The 21,645-nt window shown below is 36.9% G+C and overlaps 1 protein-coding gene across 1 annotated transcript in view; it reads right to left on the bottom strand.

Moving 5' to 3' along the window:
* Positions 1-1,289: 1,289 nt before the first annotated feature.
* Trpc5 (transient receptor potential cation channel subfamily C member 5) overlaps positions 1,290-21,645 on the bottom strand; it is a 277,718-nt gene continuing 257,362 nt past the window's right edge. Inside the window, exons 8-11 of the mRNA XM_048441898.3 lie at positions 14,254-14,457; positions 13,977-14,018; positions 11,660-11,749; positions 1,290-8,899 (exon numbers count right to left, since the gene is read on the bottom strand). Of these exons, the coding sequence (XP_048297855.1) occupies positions 8,207-8,899; positions 11,660-11,749; positions 13,977-14,018; positions 14,254-14,457 (1,029 nt within the window). The 3' untranslated portion in view covers positions 1,290-8,206. The remainder of the gene's footprint in view (positions 8,900-11,659; positions 11,750-13,976; positions 14,019-14,253; positions 14,458-21,645) is intronic.

Here is a 21,645-nt window from a genome sequence, read left to right as displayed (position 1 = left end):
GGAGAAACAAAGGTTTGGGACTTCTTTTCTGATTAAATCTGGTTATGCTAAAGGCAGAAATCTAAGTAGTTTCCACAGCAATAAGAAGGATTCATTTTAAGCTGTGTATATTTATTCTCAAAACTAATTGTCTTTCTCCTTAATTAAGAGCAGATGAAAATATTCTATTTTACTGTTGAAATTTAAGAATTGTGAATTTCAAACGTTTCATTTCCTTGGAGTCTCTAATCAAAGCATAACCATTTAATTATCTTTGGATAAAAATGTAAGCAAACAAGTTATATTTTAATGTGAATACTAGACTTTCAAAACTTAATTCAGATGTAAATCTATATGAATAACAAAATGATGTGTTGGGGAGGGTGGTAGAGCTTGAACTGAATCTAGACTTTTCCAACTCTGGGGCAGATTTAGTCCATTGCACATGATACATCTTTGAAGCATTTTCTTTTCCTCTTACAATAAAAGTTTAAGAATGTAAGAGAATTAATATAATGAAAGACAATCTCCTGTTCCCTCCCACCTCCAGCTTAGAGAATATTGGATTTTGATGGAAGCAACTTGATTTAGAAGACATATATGTCTTTTAGCTGAACTATCAAAGAGTTTTCCTCATAGGACTTGTCAGGAACATGTGGAAAACGTAGTTTCAGGAAAAGATGCACTGTTTGCTAAAACGACTTTGGGGTTAAAGCTTAGGTCCACTGTATTTACTATTCTCTACTTTCACCTTGTGCTAGAAAAGTTTCATAATAAAACAATGCCTTGGTGACTTCAGAAGTTATTAATGTTTCTGTTTTGTCTTGCTTGGTTTGAAGAGAGAACAAAGTTGGTGCGTAGGGTACTGTGAAGGATCTGGGAGGAATTGGAGTGGGGAACCATGATCAAAATGTATTGTATGAAAAAGTCTTTATCTATTGAAAAGTCTTAAATGTTGAAATTAACTAAGATTTTATAGTAGTTATAAGGTCCAGACAGATCTTGCTAAGACATCTAGGAGGTTGTGGAAGCCTATCAATAGTTGAGTTTTTAAAATTTTATACTTCTCAAGGATATTCACTAGCTCTGTGTAAGACTACTTTTGTGAAGTACATTGACCACAAAATTTGTAGTTGAAATTAATTGAGGTGAGTGGACCATTTTCGGTTTTACTATTTCAACCCTTAATAGTAATGGCCTTTTACATAAGAACTATTAAAATAATATTTTCAGTCATACTTTTCAAATTATTTTGTACTACAGTAGTCTGTTAGTGTTTTCTGCTGGTTAAATTATAGTATGAAACCCAGTGCTGTCCATCAACATTTATTAATAGGTATAAATGGTTACATTGGAAAAGGAGGAACAAAACATCTTACTTCTAAGTAGCCATACATTTTGTGGGAGGGGAGTAAATGCTTTATTTTTCTTCATACTGGAGCTAAAAACACACAAAATTATTATACAAGATTCTTTTTCACACATTTCAGGTTGACATTAACTTTGCACTTGTTACAGAAAATATTTAAATAAAGTAATTACTCAGGTTTTAGCTTTTAAAATAATCTGCAGAGTCAAAATGCCATTTGTAAAAACACCAAAATTTTTCTTTCATAAATTAAACTCAGGAGATATAACTATAACCTTACTTTTGACACATTTTCTATATGATGATGTGCTAGGGATCACTGACTACGCTGAGAAAATTTATCAAGCATAGCCTCTATTTTCTAGTTTTTCTCTCTCCTATCAACTGTTCAGTCTGTAGCTCCAAATTGCATTCACTATTTTGACTAGGAAGAAATTCTCTGTCCCCATTTTGTAAATTACTGAAGAAACAGAATCTGTAAGCAGTTAAAATATTTCTCTCTTCTTGATTATTACCTCTAGCATACACATGAAAAGCAATAAAAATACATCCATTTATTTTCCTTGGAAAGGTTGTACTTAGTCTTATCTGAACAGAAATGATCTGGACAAGGTCTGTTACTGCTGTACCACTGAAATAAGAGACCATGGTCATACTTTGTTTAAAGTGGGGGGATTCAAATAGCTTAGTCTAAACTTAGTACTTTAGGAAATTCGATTCCCTTTAACATTAAGTAAATTAATGAGGTTGATGGCCTGGGTTTAGAACTGTCCTTGTGTACCCACACTAGCATTGATTTTAGTGCCATTGCTTGTAGAACTGATGAAAAACATTTAAATTCTGACTGCTTCTCCTTCCTAAATATGTCAGGTACAGTTGTCACTTGTTTGACTCCAGGCAACTAAGTGCCTTGTTTGTGGAAGTGTGATGCTATGGGATTGATGAAGCTGTATTTTAAATGAAATGATTAGATCTTGTATGGAAGCACGTACTTTGGACATTGTATTTTTCAGATGACCTGAGAATTCAGCTAGCTGCTTTCGTATTTCTATTTGAGCCTCATCTCCTACATCTGCTGCTATGAATGTTGAGTCCAAAATTTTGCCTTCCATTTTTTCCTGTAGAATCTTCAGCAGTTTTTTGTTGTTTGTTACCTTTTTGTTATTTGTTTGCCCTTCCTGTTACTCCTTCTTGCTAACAACCCTCTTGTCAGAACCTGTACACAATAAAATGTTTCTTTTGGATTACCTAAGATTTATAACAACAGTTCTCAATTTGTTTAGATCTTAGGCCACAGGAAATCTTGATGTACTTCGTTGTTCAAACACCAGGATTTCAGGGGTTAAATCTTGATTGTCCCGTAATATGTGGAGATTCTCTAATTAAGTATGTTGTCCTTTAAATTTTTCTTAGGAGGCACTATATTTATTTTTGTAAAGCTACCACTACTCCAAGCATGCTGCAAGTTGATTTTAAGTTGCAAAGGGTAACAAAGCATCTTGGGAAGTAATAGGATGCATTTTGATTAACTGGTTCTAGGTATGTACACATTGAAAACTCACCAATGTGCCTGTTGTAATTAGAGTATTTGAATTGTTACTTTTTTTTAACTAAGTAAGTATTTTGGTTTGTTACCCTTCATTCAATCATTTTGAACCAAACTTATTTTTGAATATTTCTAAAAATTCACATCTCACAGAATCATGATTTTGTGTTATTAGGTTATTCGGAGAATGTCTAAAATATGGTAACTAATGGTAGCATTATTATAATATGGGTGCGGTGTAGCCTCTTTTCTTTCTTTTTTAATTTTTTTTTGCCCCCAAGACAGGGTTTCTCTGTGTGTCTGAGCTGTTCTGGAACTTGCTTTGTAGACCCGTGAGGCCTCGAATTCCGAGATCTGTCTGCTTGGGTTGGAATTAAAGGTGTGCACCCCACCACCGGGCAAGTACAGATATTTTTTACTTGTTTGGTGGATGTCATTCATTGGATGCATAAGTTCTGGCAAGTTTATAAAACTCATTTGCAATCATAGGTTTTGTGCTTACTATAAATTTATGGGACAAAATGTGATAGATATAATCTGGATTTCTTTCCATTTGTACCATCCCTAGTTTAGTTGTTCTTCATAAAGCTGTAGCAGACTCATTTCTTCGATAAAATTAAGTCAGTCCTCCTCCATATTTGGAAAGGCAATCTGTGACACTGTAGTTTCAAATGATAGTCCTAGTATGAATTTTGCCTGATGACTTAATGAAAGAAACTACTGATTTCTGAAATTAAACTCTAATGTTCAAAATTTGAAAAGAGATTTCCAGAATTTACACACGTTGTTGAATTTGAGTTTCTAGATTTTGTTGGAGAAAAGACTGATGTGAATATTTTCATCGAAAAATGATACTTTTGGGGGCATCACACCTAGGATCTTGCTCATGCTAGGTGAGAGCTCTTATTAACCACTCACCCAGCAATAAGACAGCACAGAGCTCTCTCTCTCTCTCTCTCTCGCTCTCTCTCTCTCTCTCTCTCTCTCTCTCTCTCTCTCTCTCTGTGTGTGTGTGTGTGTGTGTGTGTGTGTGTGTGTCTGTAAGGAAGTCAAAAAAGGGCTGGAATTCCTTGGAATTGTAGTTACTGTTGTGAGCTCCTGACATGACTGCTCGGAACTGAACTCTGCTCCTCTGGAAGACAAGCAATGCTCTTAACCATTGAGTCACCTCTACAGCCCCAGAAACCACATTTTTATTCAAACAATTTATCTCAATTTGATCATCTTAAGAGTTCAACAATTTGATGATTATTCTTATTTGTAGTGCTTAACCACACTTGTTTGTCCTTTGGGAGCCTTTGTTTCTTCTCTGTCACTTTTAAGAACCCTCATGAAATTCTCAAGTGCCCTTTCTGCCTTCTTTTTCAAGGGTCTCTTCTAAGTGTTGCACGAGACTGAAAATTTGTCTAGAGGGCTTCTCGATTGGAAGGCAGTTAGGGATACATTGAAGTTCGTTGGAAAAGACATAAAATTCCCAGCACATCTTAATCTGCTTGCCAAAAGGCACACTTTGATCTAGTCTTTCAAGTACTGATGAGAACAGTGTCATCTGTGTCATGTGTATGTGTGCATACCTGCATGCAATGAGGTAATGAGGGTAGAGCTCCTGTCCTGAAACCCACTAAAGTCTGCTGCACATGGGTGAAAAATGCCCTTCACTGGAGGCAGCTTCTACTTACTTATTGAGCTCTTTTTGCTTCTATTAAGAGATTTAGAGTGGAAGGAAGGCCATTTTAGAGGTGTCAGGAGAGGATAGATATGTAGGAGCTGATTACAAGGATCCAAAGTAGTCAGCTGTCAACAGGTGAATAAAAAAATATGGTATATACAATGGAGTTTCACCTATTCAAAATGAAATTAATATCATTGGCGTGGAAATGCATGGAACTGGAGATCATGTTAAGCAAGATAAACCTTGTTTGTGTGCACTTGTGTTTCTGAGATAAGGTCTTACTATATAGTCCAGGCTGCTCTCAAATTGGTTGATGACTTTGAGTTTAGAATCTTCCCCAGTTTCTGCACTTCACTGTACTTGACATGAAAAATGGAATAAGTACTTTAACAATGATATAATTTCTGATATAATTCAGACTTTTTTGTATGTTTACCTTAATTATTATTAAGAATACCTTAATTATGGTATCAGAAAAATAAACCCAAGGTACCTAGAAGTTAGCAGAAAGCTTACTGTAATGGAAGTAAGTCATGTTGTTATTGTTTCATGTAATTAATAAGTGGTTCTTGTATTTATAGTTATTTTTACTTTGCAACAGTGCTTTTTAAATTGACATTTAAGTGCAGTTTTGGAGTTCACACCATTTTAGACAAATGAAAACAATGGGTATCTGTATAGAGGGCATTTTATTTGAACATTTATATATAACATTTGTGTGCTAGACAATGTTTCTATAATCTAGAAAATTGGGGTTTATTGACCAACTTGGTGCCCTTTTCTGGATACAATGGTACCTCCTTTATTTTTTTAAACTTTTTTATTTATAAATATGAGGTTTGAAAAATTTGAAGTCAGTTGATCCTCTCTTCTACAGTTCTCTCTCTCTCTCTCTCTCTCTCTCTCTCTCTCTCTCTCTTCCTTATAAATTTTCTCTCAAGTTGTCTTTATACTTTCTCAGGCATGAAAAGACATACTTAAGAATTCTTTATTTCAAATCCTCTCCCTTTAAAATAGATTTATTATTTTTATTTTCTGTGCATATGTGTTTTGTCTGCATATAAGTCTGTGTATTATTTGTGTGCTTGCTGCCTTGGGGGTCCAGAAGAGGGCATCAGATACCCTGGAACTGGAGTTACAGATTGAGCTGCCCTGTGGGTGCTGGAAATAAAATCTGGGTCCTCTATTCGAGCAAGTGCTTTTAAGCACTGAGCCATCTCTCCAGCCCTTCACTTTTTTTTTATTGGTACCAGGAACAGAACTCAGGACTGACTATTAGGAAAGTTATCCATCCCTAAAATGTTTTTAAACTGTAACTGATTGACAGGGTAGAAAGATGTTAATAAAAATGTTGCTATCACTCACATGGAACTTCGGATAATGACTGTTTAGTTGCAGCCTTTATTCTAAATGAGGTCTCAAGATAGCTAGTGAAGTCTTAAGCCCAAGACACAAAGATGAAAACTTTAAGGAGATCTGCAATGGAATTTGTTCCCAAGAAATATGGCGCTAGTTTCTTTCAACAGGAGAGAATGGTTGTTGTAATGTTCTTTCTTTCTCTCCAGAACATAACTGAGAGAAGACTGCATCTGAACATAATTTCATGGCTTTCTACCGACTTGACCATTAGAACAGTTACACATAGATTGTTAATAGTCCATATATTTTTGAGAAAGATGTTTTTACTATATGCTTATATATTGGCTTTGTTGGTGGTTTTGTGAGTTATGGTTGTAGTCGGTTAATTTATCATTAAGAATAAATGCTACAGTTGGAAATGTTGAAATTACTTTAGAATTCTTCCTTTTAGAAAGTAATCTGTCTCAGTATTGGAACTATTTGTAATAGTCCCTCAGTAAAGTAGGGCAGCAGTTGGATTTGAATATATGAGCACTTCAGATAAGACTAAGATTATTTTGGAACAGACCCTTGCCAAATGTGTGTTGGTTCATTTTGCTCTCATAATTCTTTTTTCTGTGTATCTGAGCTGTATTCAGCACAACTTCCTACCTCCCTTGTCCATGATTTGGCTCATTTCCACAAGAAACAGTTTTACCATCATTCACCAATACTAGGGATAGAGGTGGAAAATCAGTTTAACATAAACTACACTGTCAAAAGCAAGTTTACAGACACATTTACATTAACGGTTCCTCATTTCACATCCAGCAGACATTACACAAGAATATAGATGGATTCTTGTTGGTGTTGACATTTAAAAAGAACAGGTGATGCCCAATGAACAGTTTTACTTTTCTACCATATAAATTGTTAATGTCCACAAGCAACACATATGATGGTAAAACTATGCTTGCTCGGCAGGCCATTGCTTAGTGGATATCAATCCTAAAATGGCTACCATATTCATCCTAACTTCGCTTTAACTTGTGTTGTAATTAGGTACTCCTGGACTATGGGAAAGAGTTTGAATGTGTAAATGTAGCTTTCTTTGAAGGCAGAATTGAGTTCTACGAATCCACTAGGATTATTACATTATATCTCTAACAGTTCACACATGCAGATTCCACTGTCCCCCAGTGGATATTGCAGCTGCAACCTGAATTAGGTTATCTGAACCTAAAATTGTGTCTGCTAGGTTTTCTTTCCAGAAAGCAATTAATTAAATTGAGGTGCTCTTTTCCCCCCTATATTTAAACACCTCAGTAAAATGTCATTTTTTCTGATAAAAAATATTTCAAATCCAGTCTTTAATCTTAGAAATGCCTTTATATCAATGATGATTAAAACTATCCACAGTAGATAGGACCCTATAAATATACCAGCTAATTATATTTTTTCTTGCCAATGTTTGAGCTGTAGTAACTATTGGTTAGAATGCAGTAGAAGATTTTTTTGGAAAAAAGTACACATCCTAAATACTAACTTTGATACTCTCAAAATTTAAAGTATATAAGTTAACCAAAATATACAAACACGGGAAAGCAAAGCAGCTAAATTATTAGCTATAACACACGTTGTAAATATCTCATTGGCACACATTAAGAAACTAACACATCTTTAAGAAACGAAACCTCAACAATTCCCACAATTAGAAGTTATAGTGTCTTAAAACAAAACAGAAAGGCCAGGTCTACCTAGAAACCACAAGCTGACAATTCTTTGGAGTCCAGTCTCCCTTTCATGCTGTTCATTGAACCAGCATGGGGCAGCGTGTAGCACTGAAGAGCAACAAAGACAGGCAGATTTATTTGCCTTATCTGATAGCTGGGAGGGACTGCGGACCATATCCCTCAGCTCTGTGGGGAGATGGGTGTGAGATCCTGAGGAAAGTCAGGAATCTGTGCGGCAGCTATGGTAGCAAAGTGGCACCAGGAGCTTCAACGAGGCAAAGGTAAGAACAGCAAAGCAAAGGGATTAAGCACCCAACTGCACCTCTGCTGACTGGGGCTATTCCCCTTCCGTTGGTTTCGACATGAATCTAGTATTTATAAATATAAAAAGGCAAATTATAATAACAGTAAAACAGAACATAAAGAATGTGGCTATAAAAGACGGAAAATAATAAGAGTTCCACTGCTTGGCTGGGGGACCATGAGGGAACTGTATTTGCTGTCACCTCTGAGAATGAGGAATTACAAGTGTTCTCTTGAATTCCAGAACAGATGACGGGTGGCTTGACTTAGAGCCTAGTTGTAACTTGTTCTTCCTGTCCATCACCCCATTTGTGCATGAGCAAGTCACAAGCCTCTCCCCAAGTTTCAAATACATCCTCTGATGAGTCTAAAAGTTTAGAATTTGAAGAGCAGATGCTGGATACACAGTGAAGAGAGCTGGAACAGGCTAGGGGGCATTCACTGCTCCGAGCAGCACCCCGGATTTCACCTAACTCTACTTCACTGAGGTTCATTTCGCTTTTAGAACAGGCCTCTGCCTTCCCTTTCTCCATCTGAGAATATTCGATGTCCTGCCACATATAATGCTGCTGTGCAATGCCATCGGAGATGGTGTACATTGGCTCTGAAGTGGGTTCAGAGGTCTGGCCACTAAACTTGGAGAATAGGAGACCTAGTTTCTTGAAAGAGGGGCCCATGAAAGACCGTTTGCTTGATGACTCTGCTTTTGACTTCTCGTGAGTACCGCTGGCTCTTGGCATGGTTCTGATGAGAGGTGCCCCGTGGCAGGCCTTTTTCTTGCAGCCTAAATTGAAAGAGACGCTCTTAGACTTGGCCCGTGCCCCACCACTGCCATCATTGGTATCATCCCTTTGAGAGAATTCAGCACTGCTAGTGGAAAAGCTTCTTCTTGGTTGTTTTCTGTTTCCCAAGAGGTCAAGTACTTCATATCGAAAGCTTGAGATGTCCTGTTTTAATTCCTAGCAAAAGAAAGGAGACATGTTTTGTTAGAAAAAAAGAGAAGGTCTTCAAAGAAGACACTTGGAATTTTGGATAGGCTGTTTTACATAGTAATAAACCACGAAGCACACATTATACTGTAAAAATCTTTCATTCCAGCACAGAAAGACTCCTGTGATCATTGGAGAAACTACAGTGGGTAAGGTTGATTTCAGAACCTGTGGAACAGGAACATAAACTAATCCCTAACAAAGTAATAACTGGGCTGGAAAAATGGCTTAGCAGTTAGGAGCACTGGCTCCTCTCCCAGATGACCTGGGTTCAATTTTCAGCATCCACATGGCATCTCACAACCATCTGTAACTCCAGTTCTTAGGGGATCCAACAATGCCCTCTCCTGGCCTTTACCTGCATGAGGTGTTCTCATGGTGCACATACATATATGCAGACAGATGCACATATAGGCAAAACACTCTCACACACAAGATGTCAAAAATAAAGTGGCTGCTGACAAGTTACTTAATGAGAATCCTGGCTCTCCTGAGTGAAGTAAAAGGACAGCTGAAGAAGAGAAAACCTTTAGGATCCAGGAAGGAAACTGAAGAAATGAAGTATCAGGTGATGAGACAGCTGCCTGTATACTGTTAACTTTTTCCTTTAGAGGTTTTCAAAGTTTAAATCTGATCAAGTCATCCTTCTGCTTAAAATGTCTTGGTAACATCTCTTGTCTTAGGAAACACTATAAATACTGTATCATGGACTACAGGGCTTTTCTGTACCTGGTACCTCTCCATCTCCATTTTCCTTTTTCCAACTCCCCTAGCCCCTATACTCATGAACTGACATGCAATCATAACTTAGCAAAGTGATTGGCACATTGGTCCTCAACACCTAAGTTCCATCTGTGGATTAAGATAATAGAATTCCTGGGTGCCTTTCAGGGATGTTATATATCTGTGTGTGCATGTGTCGTGTATCCTGGGATAGGGTTTTTTATTCTAGGCTCTACTGATATGTCTGGCAGGATAGTTTTTTTGTTTGTTTGTTTGTTTGAGACAGGGTTTCTCTGTGTAGCTTTGGATCCTGTCTTGGTACTAACTTTTATAGACCAGGCTGGCCTCGAACTCACAGAGATCTGCCTGCCTCTGCCTCCCAAGTGCTGGGATTAATGGTGCGCACCATACCACCCAGATTGTTAGGATAGTTTTCTATGATGGAAAGCTATCTTGTTAATTGTGGGATTGTTAGTAGCAACCCTCTTTGTACTTACTAGATGCCAGTATGACAACTTAAAACATTTCCAGACAGCCAAATGTGCCCTAAGTACAGAACTGCCCCTGTGTGAGAATCACTCTTTTAGGTTGATACCAACAGTGGGAAAATTCTACTATGTAATTGTAGTTTCTTTAGGCTTAAAATTTAAAAATACACATTCTGGATTTAATTGCTGATCTTTTAAAGAAGGCATTTAAGGTCTCCAGGCGTTTTCTCTTTGCTGCCTTATCCCTTAGCATGCATTCTTGCTATATCAGTTAAGTAAGTTATTCTCACCCTGATAATATCAAAGGAAAGAACAGGATCATTTTGGTCATAAAACTGAATGTGACAGACATTGATAAAAAGCTCTCGACCCCAAATTGTGTGGGGCCCCAATCTGAGACAAAAAATTATAGGCAATAGTGACTATGAGAAGAATGAACCTCTCCCAGAGATAAGTTCCCTAATTGGTTGTTCAGTGTAAAGCGATCAGCACTGAAACCATATAAATATAATAACAAAAGTACAAAATGATGTGGGATGTACTTCTGTGTATATGTGTTGCTTTTATTGGTTAATGAATAATGCTGTTTTGGTCAATGGCTTAACAGAGTAAAGCCAGGCAGGAAAACCAAACAGAGATATAGAGACAGTAGGTGGAGTCAAGGAGATGCCATGTAGTTGCTGAAGAAGAAAGATGCCAGAACCTTTCCAGTAAGACACAGTCTCGTGGTGATACACAGATTAATAGAGATGGGTTAGTTTAAGATGTAAGAACCAGCTAGGAATATGCTTAAGCCTTTGGCCAAAGAGTGTTGTAATTAATATAGTTTTGTGTGATTATTCAGATCTGGGCATTCAGAAAACAAAAGCACAGTCTCTGTTTACACTCAAGTTGTATGTATGTGTGTGTATATATGTATATATACATATATATGTATGTATTTGTGCATGCTCACACACATACCACATGTATGAAACAAAAAAAGAAGCTATGAACTAGAGAGTTGGGAATATGGGAGAGATATGAAGGTGTGTAGCTGGGAGGAGCAGGAGGAAGGACGAAAAGTAATATTCTATTTCAATTACAAGCATATTTTTTAGAAAAGGAAAATTCTCTCCACTTACTGGATGACAGATAATTCCAAGATAGAATAAGAATTGCAGGGACTAGAGACATGGCTCAGTGGTTAAGAGAACTGTGCTCTTCCAGAGGACCTAGGTTCAGTTCCCACTATCCACATGGTGGTTCTCAACAACCTGTGTAACACCACTCCCAGGGGGCAATCTGACACCTAGACAACAAATGTGCAGGCAACACACACATGCATGCGCGCACACACACACAAAACTGATAAACTCAATTTTTTTAAAAAAATTTTAAAGAATAATTTTTAGAAGAATAAGACTTGTAATTGAGTTTTTCTTGCACTATTTGAAGATATAGGAGGAGAAAGAGAGAGAGAGAGAGAGAGAGAGAGAGAGAGAGAGAGAGAGATTTTCCCACTTCATGATTAAATTACCTTAAAGTTTTCTTCTGTTAGTCCCTCATTTGTTTTGGAGTTTCTTATCATTGCAGCCACATATCTCTTGACTAAATTTCTGATAACTTCCTGGAATTGAAAAAGCATGAAGAGGTATTCAGTTTCCTTTTCAGACTATCAGGTAAATAAGGAATCCGCGCAGAAGACTCACTTAGATCATCTTTGCCATAGGAAATCTTCACTGTATCTAACAGTTTTCTGCCAAAAAAACTTAAGTTCATTGAGTTACTAAGTAATTGCATTTTTTAATTTTGGTGACAGAGTGTGCCAGTTACCATTAAATTTACGCTACAGGAAGAATTTCTACTCAAGTATAAAATAAGCATGTAGTGCGTGTGTGTGTGTGTGTGTGTGTGTGTGTGTGTGTGTGTGTGTGTATGATGAAAGTATTATAGCCTTTGAATGCTCATATTGAATTCAATATCCATTCCTCTGGGATAAATTAAACTTTACTACTTTTAGTGAAATAGGGGGTTTTTCTCTTCATAAAGTTGGGAGTCACTAAGTGAGTTAGTAATTTTTTTGTTTGTTTTGTGTGTTTTGAGACAGGTTTTTTTTTCTTTTCTTTTTTTTTTTTTTTCTGTGTAGCCTGGGCTATGCTGAAACTCATTCCGCAGACCAGCCTGGCCTGGAACTCACAGAGATCTGCCTACCTCTGTTCCCCAAGTGCCAGAATTAAAGGCATGTGCCATCACCACCTATCACGAGCTAGTACTTTTATGATCAAGATTTTTTTTTTTTTATAGAATCAACCTACACTTCACTTTTACAGGGAATGCCTCTGTTAGCCTGAGGTTTAATGGAACACACATGGCTGCCAGGTTGGTACTGACGATAGCTGCTGCTTACTGCAATGTGCCAGGTGCCATCCCCACTGAATTTCCCCAGCTCCATAATTTAGTCTTTACTGTTAATCCTGGTTTACATCCCCACTGAATTTTCGCCACCCTGTAATTTAGCTTTTATTTTTCCTCCTGGTTTACAAGTTAAGAAGCCGAGGCTTAGTGTTGTTAACTGGCGTCTTCAGGATCACAGTGCAAGGCAATGTAAAAATTAGATTTCAGTTCTACTTCAAGCTGATTCTAGAGTCTATAGTAATCGTTAGCAATGCTGTAGCTACCGTTTCTGCTACTCACTGAACTTCAATAAGATGTCCTGTTAATGATGTTTGAAGCAGAAAGCGAAGGCGATGAATCTTGCCTCAGTGTCAGCATTTTCTAGCATGATTAGAGATGGCGGCAGACATAGTGAGCGAAGGGTCACCTGTGCAACACTGTACTTTGTGTTGCACATTGCTATTTGTGCCTAAGACGAATAAAATTTGGGAAGCCACTTGTGGAATAAGGTTGAGTTTCCTTTCCTTTAAACTTTGTAGGATCTTTTTCTGTCTGGGTTTCTTAAGATAAAGTTCCATGTAACTCAAGATGACCTTTAAAATTGTTACATAGTTGAGAATAACCTTGAACTTCTGATCTTTTTGCCCCCATCACACTCAGTTTAAGTGGCATTGGAGATCATATTCCGGGCCTCATGTGTGGTAGGCAATCATTCTGCCACCTGAGATATGTCCCCTACTTTGCATTTATTTTGATCTAGGATGTTAAATATAGGCTCTTATCTGTGAATTTCAAAGATTACATTCCATAAATATCTCACGTATCGGTGTGCTTAGTTGCCTTCTGCTTGGTCCCATCAGAAGCACATATCTGCTCCTTTGATTAAAGTCATGTTTATAATTTAGAAAGATCTGTGACCTGATCAAAGATTTTACTTCACTGAAGTTGCTCATAATTTCCTCCTATTCTGTATTTGCTACTTATTGTGTATTCCCATTGCTGTATGTGCTTTTTGTTCGCAGTAAGTTTTATCCATCTAGTCAGTTCATTTTATTAGCTTTAATGAAGTAATATCTTCCATCCCTGAAAGATGATAGGCTTCTAAGTTGCCTTGCTTTTCCACTATAATTTCTTTAATGTGTGTCTTAGTGCGTTGTGTACAACAGGGACTCATTTACTCATTGACCGAGCAACTACTCATCTGCTGCTTAATCTCAAGGAAGAGAGCTTTCTAAGGTATGGCTGACTCACGTCCATACGAGGTAGTGTTAAAGGGATACCAACAGAGTTATCAGGCAGTTGACTCCGACCTGATGAATTACTTCAGTCTTGAGTGAATTAGAGTCTTTCCAGGGCTCCTACCCAAGTTAAATCTAGACATAGCTAGAATAGAGTTTGCTTCTCTGCCCCACAGAACTGATCAAGAACTATTGTGTTTAGCCCCCATGGGTAAGCAGTACCTGATAATGTTGATTTTGGATCAGACTATCAGCATGGCGTTCCTGTAATTCAAAATGGACAGAGAGGTTTCCATCAGTTGGCTAGCACTTACCCATTTACCCACCCCAAGGAGTTAGTAAATATTAGGATTGTAGAATGACACAATAGCTTCTGTCTGAGAGATAGCAAGAACTTTAGTTGGAGTTATTTTATAACATTTACGGTAGGAACTGTCATAAAGAAGAGAAAGGAAGAAAACAATCTCTTGTAAAAAGAGACAGATTTTTTTTTTCTTACTGTGAAGCTTCGCAAGTTGTGTCTCCTTCGTCTTCCATCAGGGTCTCTTTTCGGACAGAAGGTGTTATTGAACCAGTTGCCAAGATAGAGAAATGATTTGGGACTGGGGATAATGTTGAAAGGAGGTGGCAAGGTACCACCTTCATCAAAGTAACTCATCCAGAGCTTCGTTCTTGCAAACTTCCACTCAATGTCAGCATGATCCTATGAAAGACACAAATGCAAGTTGGGAGAGACAGGAAACTGGAAAATACATACATGTCTAATTTTAGCCCCTGTAGTTGCTTCTGTAGAGGACAGCCCAGATGTAGCTATATAAGCTTGAATCACATATACCCTGTAAGTGCAAATCACATTGATCTGGCAATCCACTTTGAGAAATAAATATTGCTGGGTTTGGTAGTACATGCCTCTAAACCCATCTACTCAGGGAATTGAGGCAGGAGGATCATGAGTTTGAGATTGGCCTGAGCTGTATCCTACCTTAAAATACAAGAAAAGGTGGTAGGGGTATGACTCCGTGGTAGAGCATTTGTTTAGTGTGTATGAAACCCTAGGTTCAATTACTAGAAGTGAAAAATCAAAAAACAAGAAGGTAGAAGAATGAAGAATGGCATAGATGGAAGAGATTGCAGAAAGATTATACACAGTGTTCTTCAGTATAATATAGTATACTATAGTATAGTGTAGTGTAGTATAGTAATAAAAAATGACTGTAAACAACCTAAATATTCAATAGTAGAAGGCTATTTAAATAAATTATATTTCAACAACAAAGTTACTTACAATCTAATTTTAAAATATAGGTTGTACTTTATGTATAGAATATATATGAATATATGCATCCGTTGAAGATCCTGAGTGTAAAATAATATATATTGTGAGCAAAGATCTCGCTTAATTCAACTGAAAAATTACATATTTACATGTTCTAGGCAGGTGTGTATATACCAAACTACAAATCATGGTTATTTTCAAGAGGTAAAGATGGGGTTAAGGAAGCTTTTTTAGTTTATATTATTGGGAGGTTCATGAGAGAACTGGATATTTTTATTGTTCACCAACTAAAGTCATTAGCAAATGGGAAAAAAAATTTTTCCATCTCCAACTGAAGGGTCTTCTAAAATTCTTTAGGACAGCAAGGTATCTGTATGTCACTTTTTCCCAAACCAAATTCTCTGTCATTGCATTTTAGAACCAGCCTCAAGTTGACAGTTGTATGCATGTTGTGAAATGTGTGCATGTGCTCTTGCACATGTGTGTGCACATGTGCACACATACCCCACACCCTTAAATAAATGAATAAGTGAACACAAAAAGACCAGAATCTCTATAAATAGATATTTTTCAAGGAGCTGCTGGGCAGATCTAATGGGCTATCTGAAGAGGAATTCCAGACCTATTCCACTGACTTGTGCAGATTTCAGGGTGTTATTTTACATATACGGTGGACTTCTTGCTTTCAAAGCTAGGGGATGATCTGTGCTATTATCAGCAAAAGGCAGCATGACTTTGAGTTTAAAATAAGCTGAAATGATATGATGGTCAAATAGAATAAAGGATCCTCGATTATCTGTAAAGGACATGCTTGAGATAGAAAGGGAACTCTGACAAAGAGGAACTCTAAGTTAGTAACTACCAACATTAAACTTCTCAGCTGTGTTATGGTCATAGAATATGTGCCACAGCGTTTTTGAACAAAATGTCATGATATTTGCAACTTTGGAATTTTTAAAACACATTTTAAGGCCTTTCCATTTATACAATATGTAAATCTTTATTTATTTCAAGGACCATGGTAGTTTATAATTGAGCATTCATACCCATTAACTTTGATCTTAAAATAATGTTAGATAAAGAGTTCCTATTGTAGGGGTTGGGATATATGTAATAGCACACATACTTAACTTCTAAAGGCTTTGCATTCCAGCATTTCCACCAAAACACAACAAGGCAAAACATGGTTCATCTGGTATATGAAGTAATGGATTCTCTAAAGTATTTTTCTGAGATAGGGACTCACTTGTGGCGTATTAGTTAAAGATGTGTTACATTTATTTCTGCTGTGGAACATATGTTTAATGATGCAAAGATGTGATGCATTCTTTATGTTGCATTTGTTTAACTCAATGAAGCTGTGTTACTTTGCCTGTCTAAAACAGCTGATTGGACTATAAGGAGCTAAATAGTCAATATCTAGGTAGGAGAAAAGGTAGGTGGGGCTGGAAGGCAGAGAGAATATATTGGAGAAGATATCTGGGAAGAGATGGAGGATCAAGAAAAGGAGAAGGAGAAGAGGACATTGGGGGACCAGTCACCCAGATACACAGTAAGTCACGGAGTAAGAAGTAAGAAAGGCATATGGAGTAGAGAAAGATAAAAGCCAAAAGGCAAGAAGTAGAAGGGATAATGTAAGAAAAACTGGCTAGAAACAAGCCAAGCTAAGGCCAGGGATTCATAACAAAGAATAAGTCTCCATGTGATTATTTGGGAGCTGGGTGGTGGACCCCCCCAATAGTAAAGAGTAGAAAAAGAAAAAAAAAACAACTACACTCACTAAATAGTCCTGTCTGCCCTGGAACTCTTTATGTAAACCAGGCTATCCTTGAATTCGTAGAGATATTCCTGCCTATGTCCCTTTATACTGGGATTAAAGATAAGTACCTCCACACTCAGCTTAAAATAAGCTTTACAAATGTTTAATTAACAAATAGAAGTTCCATATTTTCCTGGACTAAACCATGATGTTTTGATATATGTATGCATTGTGATATGATTTTATAAAACTAATTAGCATATCAATCACTTCACATAGTCAACAAATGTGGTGAGAACATTTAAGATGCCCCCAATCTAATGATTGTAAACTGACTATGCTATATAGCACAAGAAAACAGAAAATTAAAATTGCCTATGAAATTAAGGCTGCTACTTAGATATCCCTTGAAGAAATCTTTTTTCCTAGATTATCTAGGTGGGTTAAGTATAATCATAAATTTGCTTTTTAGTGAAAGGAGACAGAGAGGGAATGACAAATTGGTAAGATAAGAGAGACTCAGCTAGCTATTCTTGTCCTTAAAGTAGAAAGAATGGTGTTAACCAAAGAATTCAAGAAGTTTCGAGAAGCTTAAAAAGAGACATGGACATGGATTTTTCTGAGCCTTTAGTCAACACCCTTATTTTATTTTATTTATTTTGCTTCAAGCCAGATGACTATTTCATTTTACATAGCCTCTCTGCCACATTTTAAGTTGCTTTTTATTGAGCTCTACAATCTTTTTTGCTCTCCTCCCTGCCTCTCCCCTCCCCTCCAATCCTCCCCCAGGGTCCCCATGCTCCCAAATTACTCAGGAGATCTTGTCTTTTTCTACTTCCCATGTAGATTAGATCCATGTATGTCTCTCTTAGGGTCCTCATTGTTGTCTAGGTTCTCTGGGATTGTGATTTGTAGGCTGGTTTTCTGTGCTTTATGTTTAAAACCCACTTATGAGTGAATAATATGATAATTGTCTTTCTGGGTTACCTCACTCAAAATTTGTTTTCTAGCTCCATCCATTTGCCTGAAAATTTCAAGATGTTGTTATTTTTTTTTTCTGCTGTGTAATACTCAGTTGTGTAAATGTTCCACATTTTCCTATCCATTCTTCAGTAGAGGGGCATTTAGGTTGTTTCCAGGTTCTGGCTATGACAAGCAATGCTGCTATGAACATAGTTGAGCACATGTCATTGTGGCATGATTGAGCATCCTTTGGATATATATGCAAAAGTGGTATTACTGGGTCTTGAGGAAGGTTGTTTCCTAATTTTCTGAGAAATCGCCACACTGACATCCAAAGGGGCTGTACCAGCTTGCACTCCCACCAGCAATGCAGAAGTGTTCCCTTTTCCCCACAACCTCTCCAGCATAACTTGTCTTCGTGTTTTTGATCTTGATCATTCTTACAGGTGTAAGATGGAATCTCAGAGTTGTTTTGATTTGCATTTTTCTGATGACTAAGGATGTTGAACATTTCCTTAAGCATCTTTCAGCCATTTTAGATTCCTCTGTTGAGAGTTCTCTGTTTAGGTCTGTACTCCATTTTTTTTATTGGATTACTTGTTCTTTTGATGATCAATTTCTTGAGTTCTTTGTATATTTTGGAGATCAGACCTCTGTCTGATGTGGGGCTGATGAAGATCTTTTCCTATTCTGTAGGTTGTTGCTTTGACCATATCCTTTGCTTTACAGAAGCTTTTCAGTTTTATTAATTGGTTCTCTTAGTGTCTGTGCTACTGTGGTTATATTTAGTAAGTGGTCTTCTGTGCCAGTGCATTCAAGTGTACTTCCCACTTTCTCGTCTGTGAGGTTCAGTGTGGCTGACTTTATGTTGATGTCTTTGATCCATTTGGACTTGAGTTTTGTGTGTGGTGATAGATATGGCTCTATTTTCATTCTTCTACGTGTTAATATCCAGTTATGCCAGTACCACTTGTTAAATATGCTCTCTTTTCTCATTTTCTATTTTTTGCTTCTTTGTCAAATATCAGGTGTTCGAAGGTGTGTGGATTAATATCTGGGTCTTCTATTCGGTTCCATTGGTCCTCCTATCTGTTTTTATGCCAGTACCAGGCTGTTTTCAGTACTGTAGCTCTGTAGTAGGGTTTAAAGTCAGGGATTGTGATGCCTCCAGAAATTCTTTTATTGTACAGAGTTGTTTTGGCCATCCTGGGTTTTTTTGTTCTTCCATATGAAGTTGAGTACTGTTCTTTCGAGGTCAGTGAAGAATTTTGCTGGAAATTGCATTGAATCTGTAGATTGCTTTTGCTATTTTTACTTTGTTAATTCTGTCTACCCAAGAGCATGGGATATCTTTCCACTTTCTGGTGTCTTCTTCAATTTCTTTCCTCAAAGATTTAAAGTTCTTGTTATACAAGTCTTACACTTTTTTGGTTAGAGTTACTCTGAGATATTTTATGCTATTTGTGGCTATTGTGAAGGGTGATGTTTCTTTGATTTCTTTCTCAGCCCATTTATTATCTGTGTACAGAGGGGCTACTAATTTTTAATAGTTAATCTTGGATCCTGCTACATTACTGAAAGTGTTTATGAGTTACAGACGTTCCTTGGTAGAATTTTTAGGGTTGCTTATATAAACTATCATCTCATCAGCAGATTGTCAGAGTTTGACTTCTTCTTTTCTGATTTGTATCTCCCTGATCTCCTTTTGGTGTCTTATTGCTCTAGCTATTACCTCAAGAACTATATTGAACAGATATAGAAAGAGTGGACAATCTTGTCTTGTTCCTGATTCCAACAGGATCGCTGGGAGTTTCTCTCCAGTTGGCTGTTGGCTTACTGTATATTGCTTTTATTATGTTTAGGTATGTTCTTTGTATCCCTGCTCTCTCCAAAACCTTTGCATGAAGGGGTGTTGTATTTTGTTAAAAGCCTTTTCAGCATCCAATGGGAAAATCATGTGGTTTTTATTTTTCAAGTTGTTTATATAGTGAATTAAATTGACAGATTTTTGTATGTTGAGCCATCCCTGCCTCTCTGGATAAAGCTGACTTGATTATGGTGGATGATGGTTCTGATGTGTTCTTCTATTTGATTTGCCAGTATTTTATTGAGTATTTTTGCATCAATGTTCATGAGTGACTTTGGACTGTAATTTTCTTTCTTTGTAATGTCTTTATGTGGTTTGGGCATCAGGGTAATTGTAGCCTCATAAAAGGAGTTTGGCGATGTCCCTTCTGTGTCTATTGTGTGGAATAATTTGAGGAGTATTAGTATTAGTTCTTCTTTGAAAATCTTGTAGAATTCTGAGCTGAAACCTTCTGGTCCTGGGCTTATTTGGGTTGAGAGACTTTTGATGAATATTTCTATTTCTTTAGCAGTTATAGGTCTGTTTTATTTGCTTATCTGGTCTTGATTTAATTTTGGTAAGTGATATTTATCCAGAAAGTTGTCCATTTCCTTTAAGTTTTCCAATTTTGTGGAGTACAGGTTTTCAAAATATGACCCGATGATTCTCTGTATTTCCTCCGTGTCTGTTGTTATGTCCTCCTTTTCATTTCTGATTTTGTTAATTTGGATATTCTTTCTGCCTTTTGCTTAGTTTGGATACAGGTTTGTCTATTTTGTTGATTTCCTGGAAGAACCAACTCTTTGTCTCATTGTTTCTTTGTATTGTTTTCTTTGTTTCTATTTTGTTGAATTCAGCTCTTAATTTGATTATTTCCTATCCTCTAGTTCTCTTGGGTGAGTTTGCTTCTTTTTGTTCTAAAGTTTTCAAATGTTCTGTTAATTCACCAGTGTGGGATTTTTACAGCTTCTTTATGTAGGCATTTATTGCTATGAATTTTCCTCTTAACATTGCTTTCATTGTGTCCCATGAATTTGGGTATGTTGTGTGGTCATTTTCATTGCATTTTAGGAAGTCTTTAGTTTCTCCCTTTATTTCTTCCTTGACCTATTGATGATTCAGGTGAGCGTTGTTTAATTTCCATGTGTTTGTGGGCTTTCTGAAATTAGTGTTGCTGTTGAATTCTAGTTTAAAACCATGGTAATCTGATAAGATACATGGGGTTATTCCACTTTTTTGTATCTGTTGAGGTTTGTTTTGTTACCGACTATGTGGTCAATTTTTGAGAAGGTTCCATGAGGTGCTCAGAAGAAAGTATATTCTTTTATGTTTGGATGGAATATTCTATAGATGTCTGTTAGGTCCATTTGAGTAATAACGACTGTTAGTTCCCTTATTTCTATGTTAATTTTTTTGTCTGACTAATCTGTTCAGGGGCAAGAGTGGAGTATTGAAGTCTCTTACTATTAGTGTGTGGGGTTTAATGTATGATTTAAGCTTTAGAAGTGTTTCTTTTACATACGAGGGTGCCCTTGTATTTGGGGCATAGATGTTCAGTATTGAGATTTCCTCTTGATGGATTTTTCCTGTTACTAACATGAAATGTCTTTTTTTAATCTCTTTTGATTGATTTTAGTTTGAAGTCTACTTTGTTAGCTATCAGGATATCTATACCAGCTTGTTTCTTAGGTCCATTTGATTGGAAATTTTTTCCCAAGCCTTTACTTTGAAGTGATGTCTGTCTTTGAGGTTGAGAACACCTTGATTTTACGTTCGGAAAGTGATAGTTGATAGGTCATATTGCTCACTTGCATAGTTGTTGTCAGGGTTCAGTATTTAATTGTCTATTGGACTTAAGGACTTAGTTGCTTATTGGTGTTGACTGTACAATTTTCTGTTCCCTGTCACATGTTCTAGGGCAGCTCATAGCATTTTAAATGCCTTTAACCAGTGAGAGAAGAAAAAAGCCAATATGATCGTAGCCTAATCTTGCAAATTCTTTTTTTCCTCAATTATACCCAGATTTTGGAAGGTATAATTGACAATT

The sequence above is a fragment of the Myodes glareolus genome, chromosome X, assembly GCF_982192425.1.
Source record: "Myodes glareolus chromosome X, mMyoGla1.1, whole genome shotgun sequence".
NCBI lineage: Eukaryota > Metazoa > Chordata > Mammalia > Rodentia > Cricetidae > Myodes > Myodes glareolus.
This window is presented reverse-complemented; position numbering and strand designations above follow the sequence as displayed.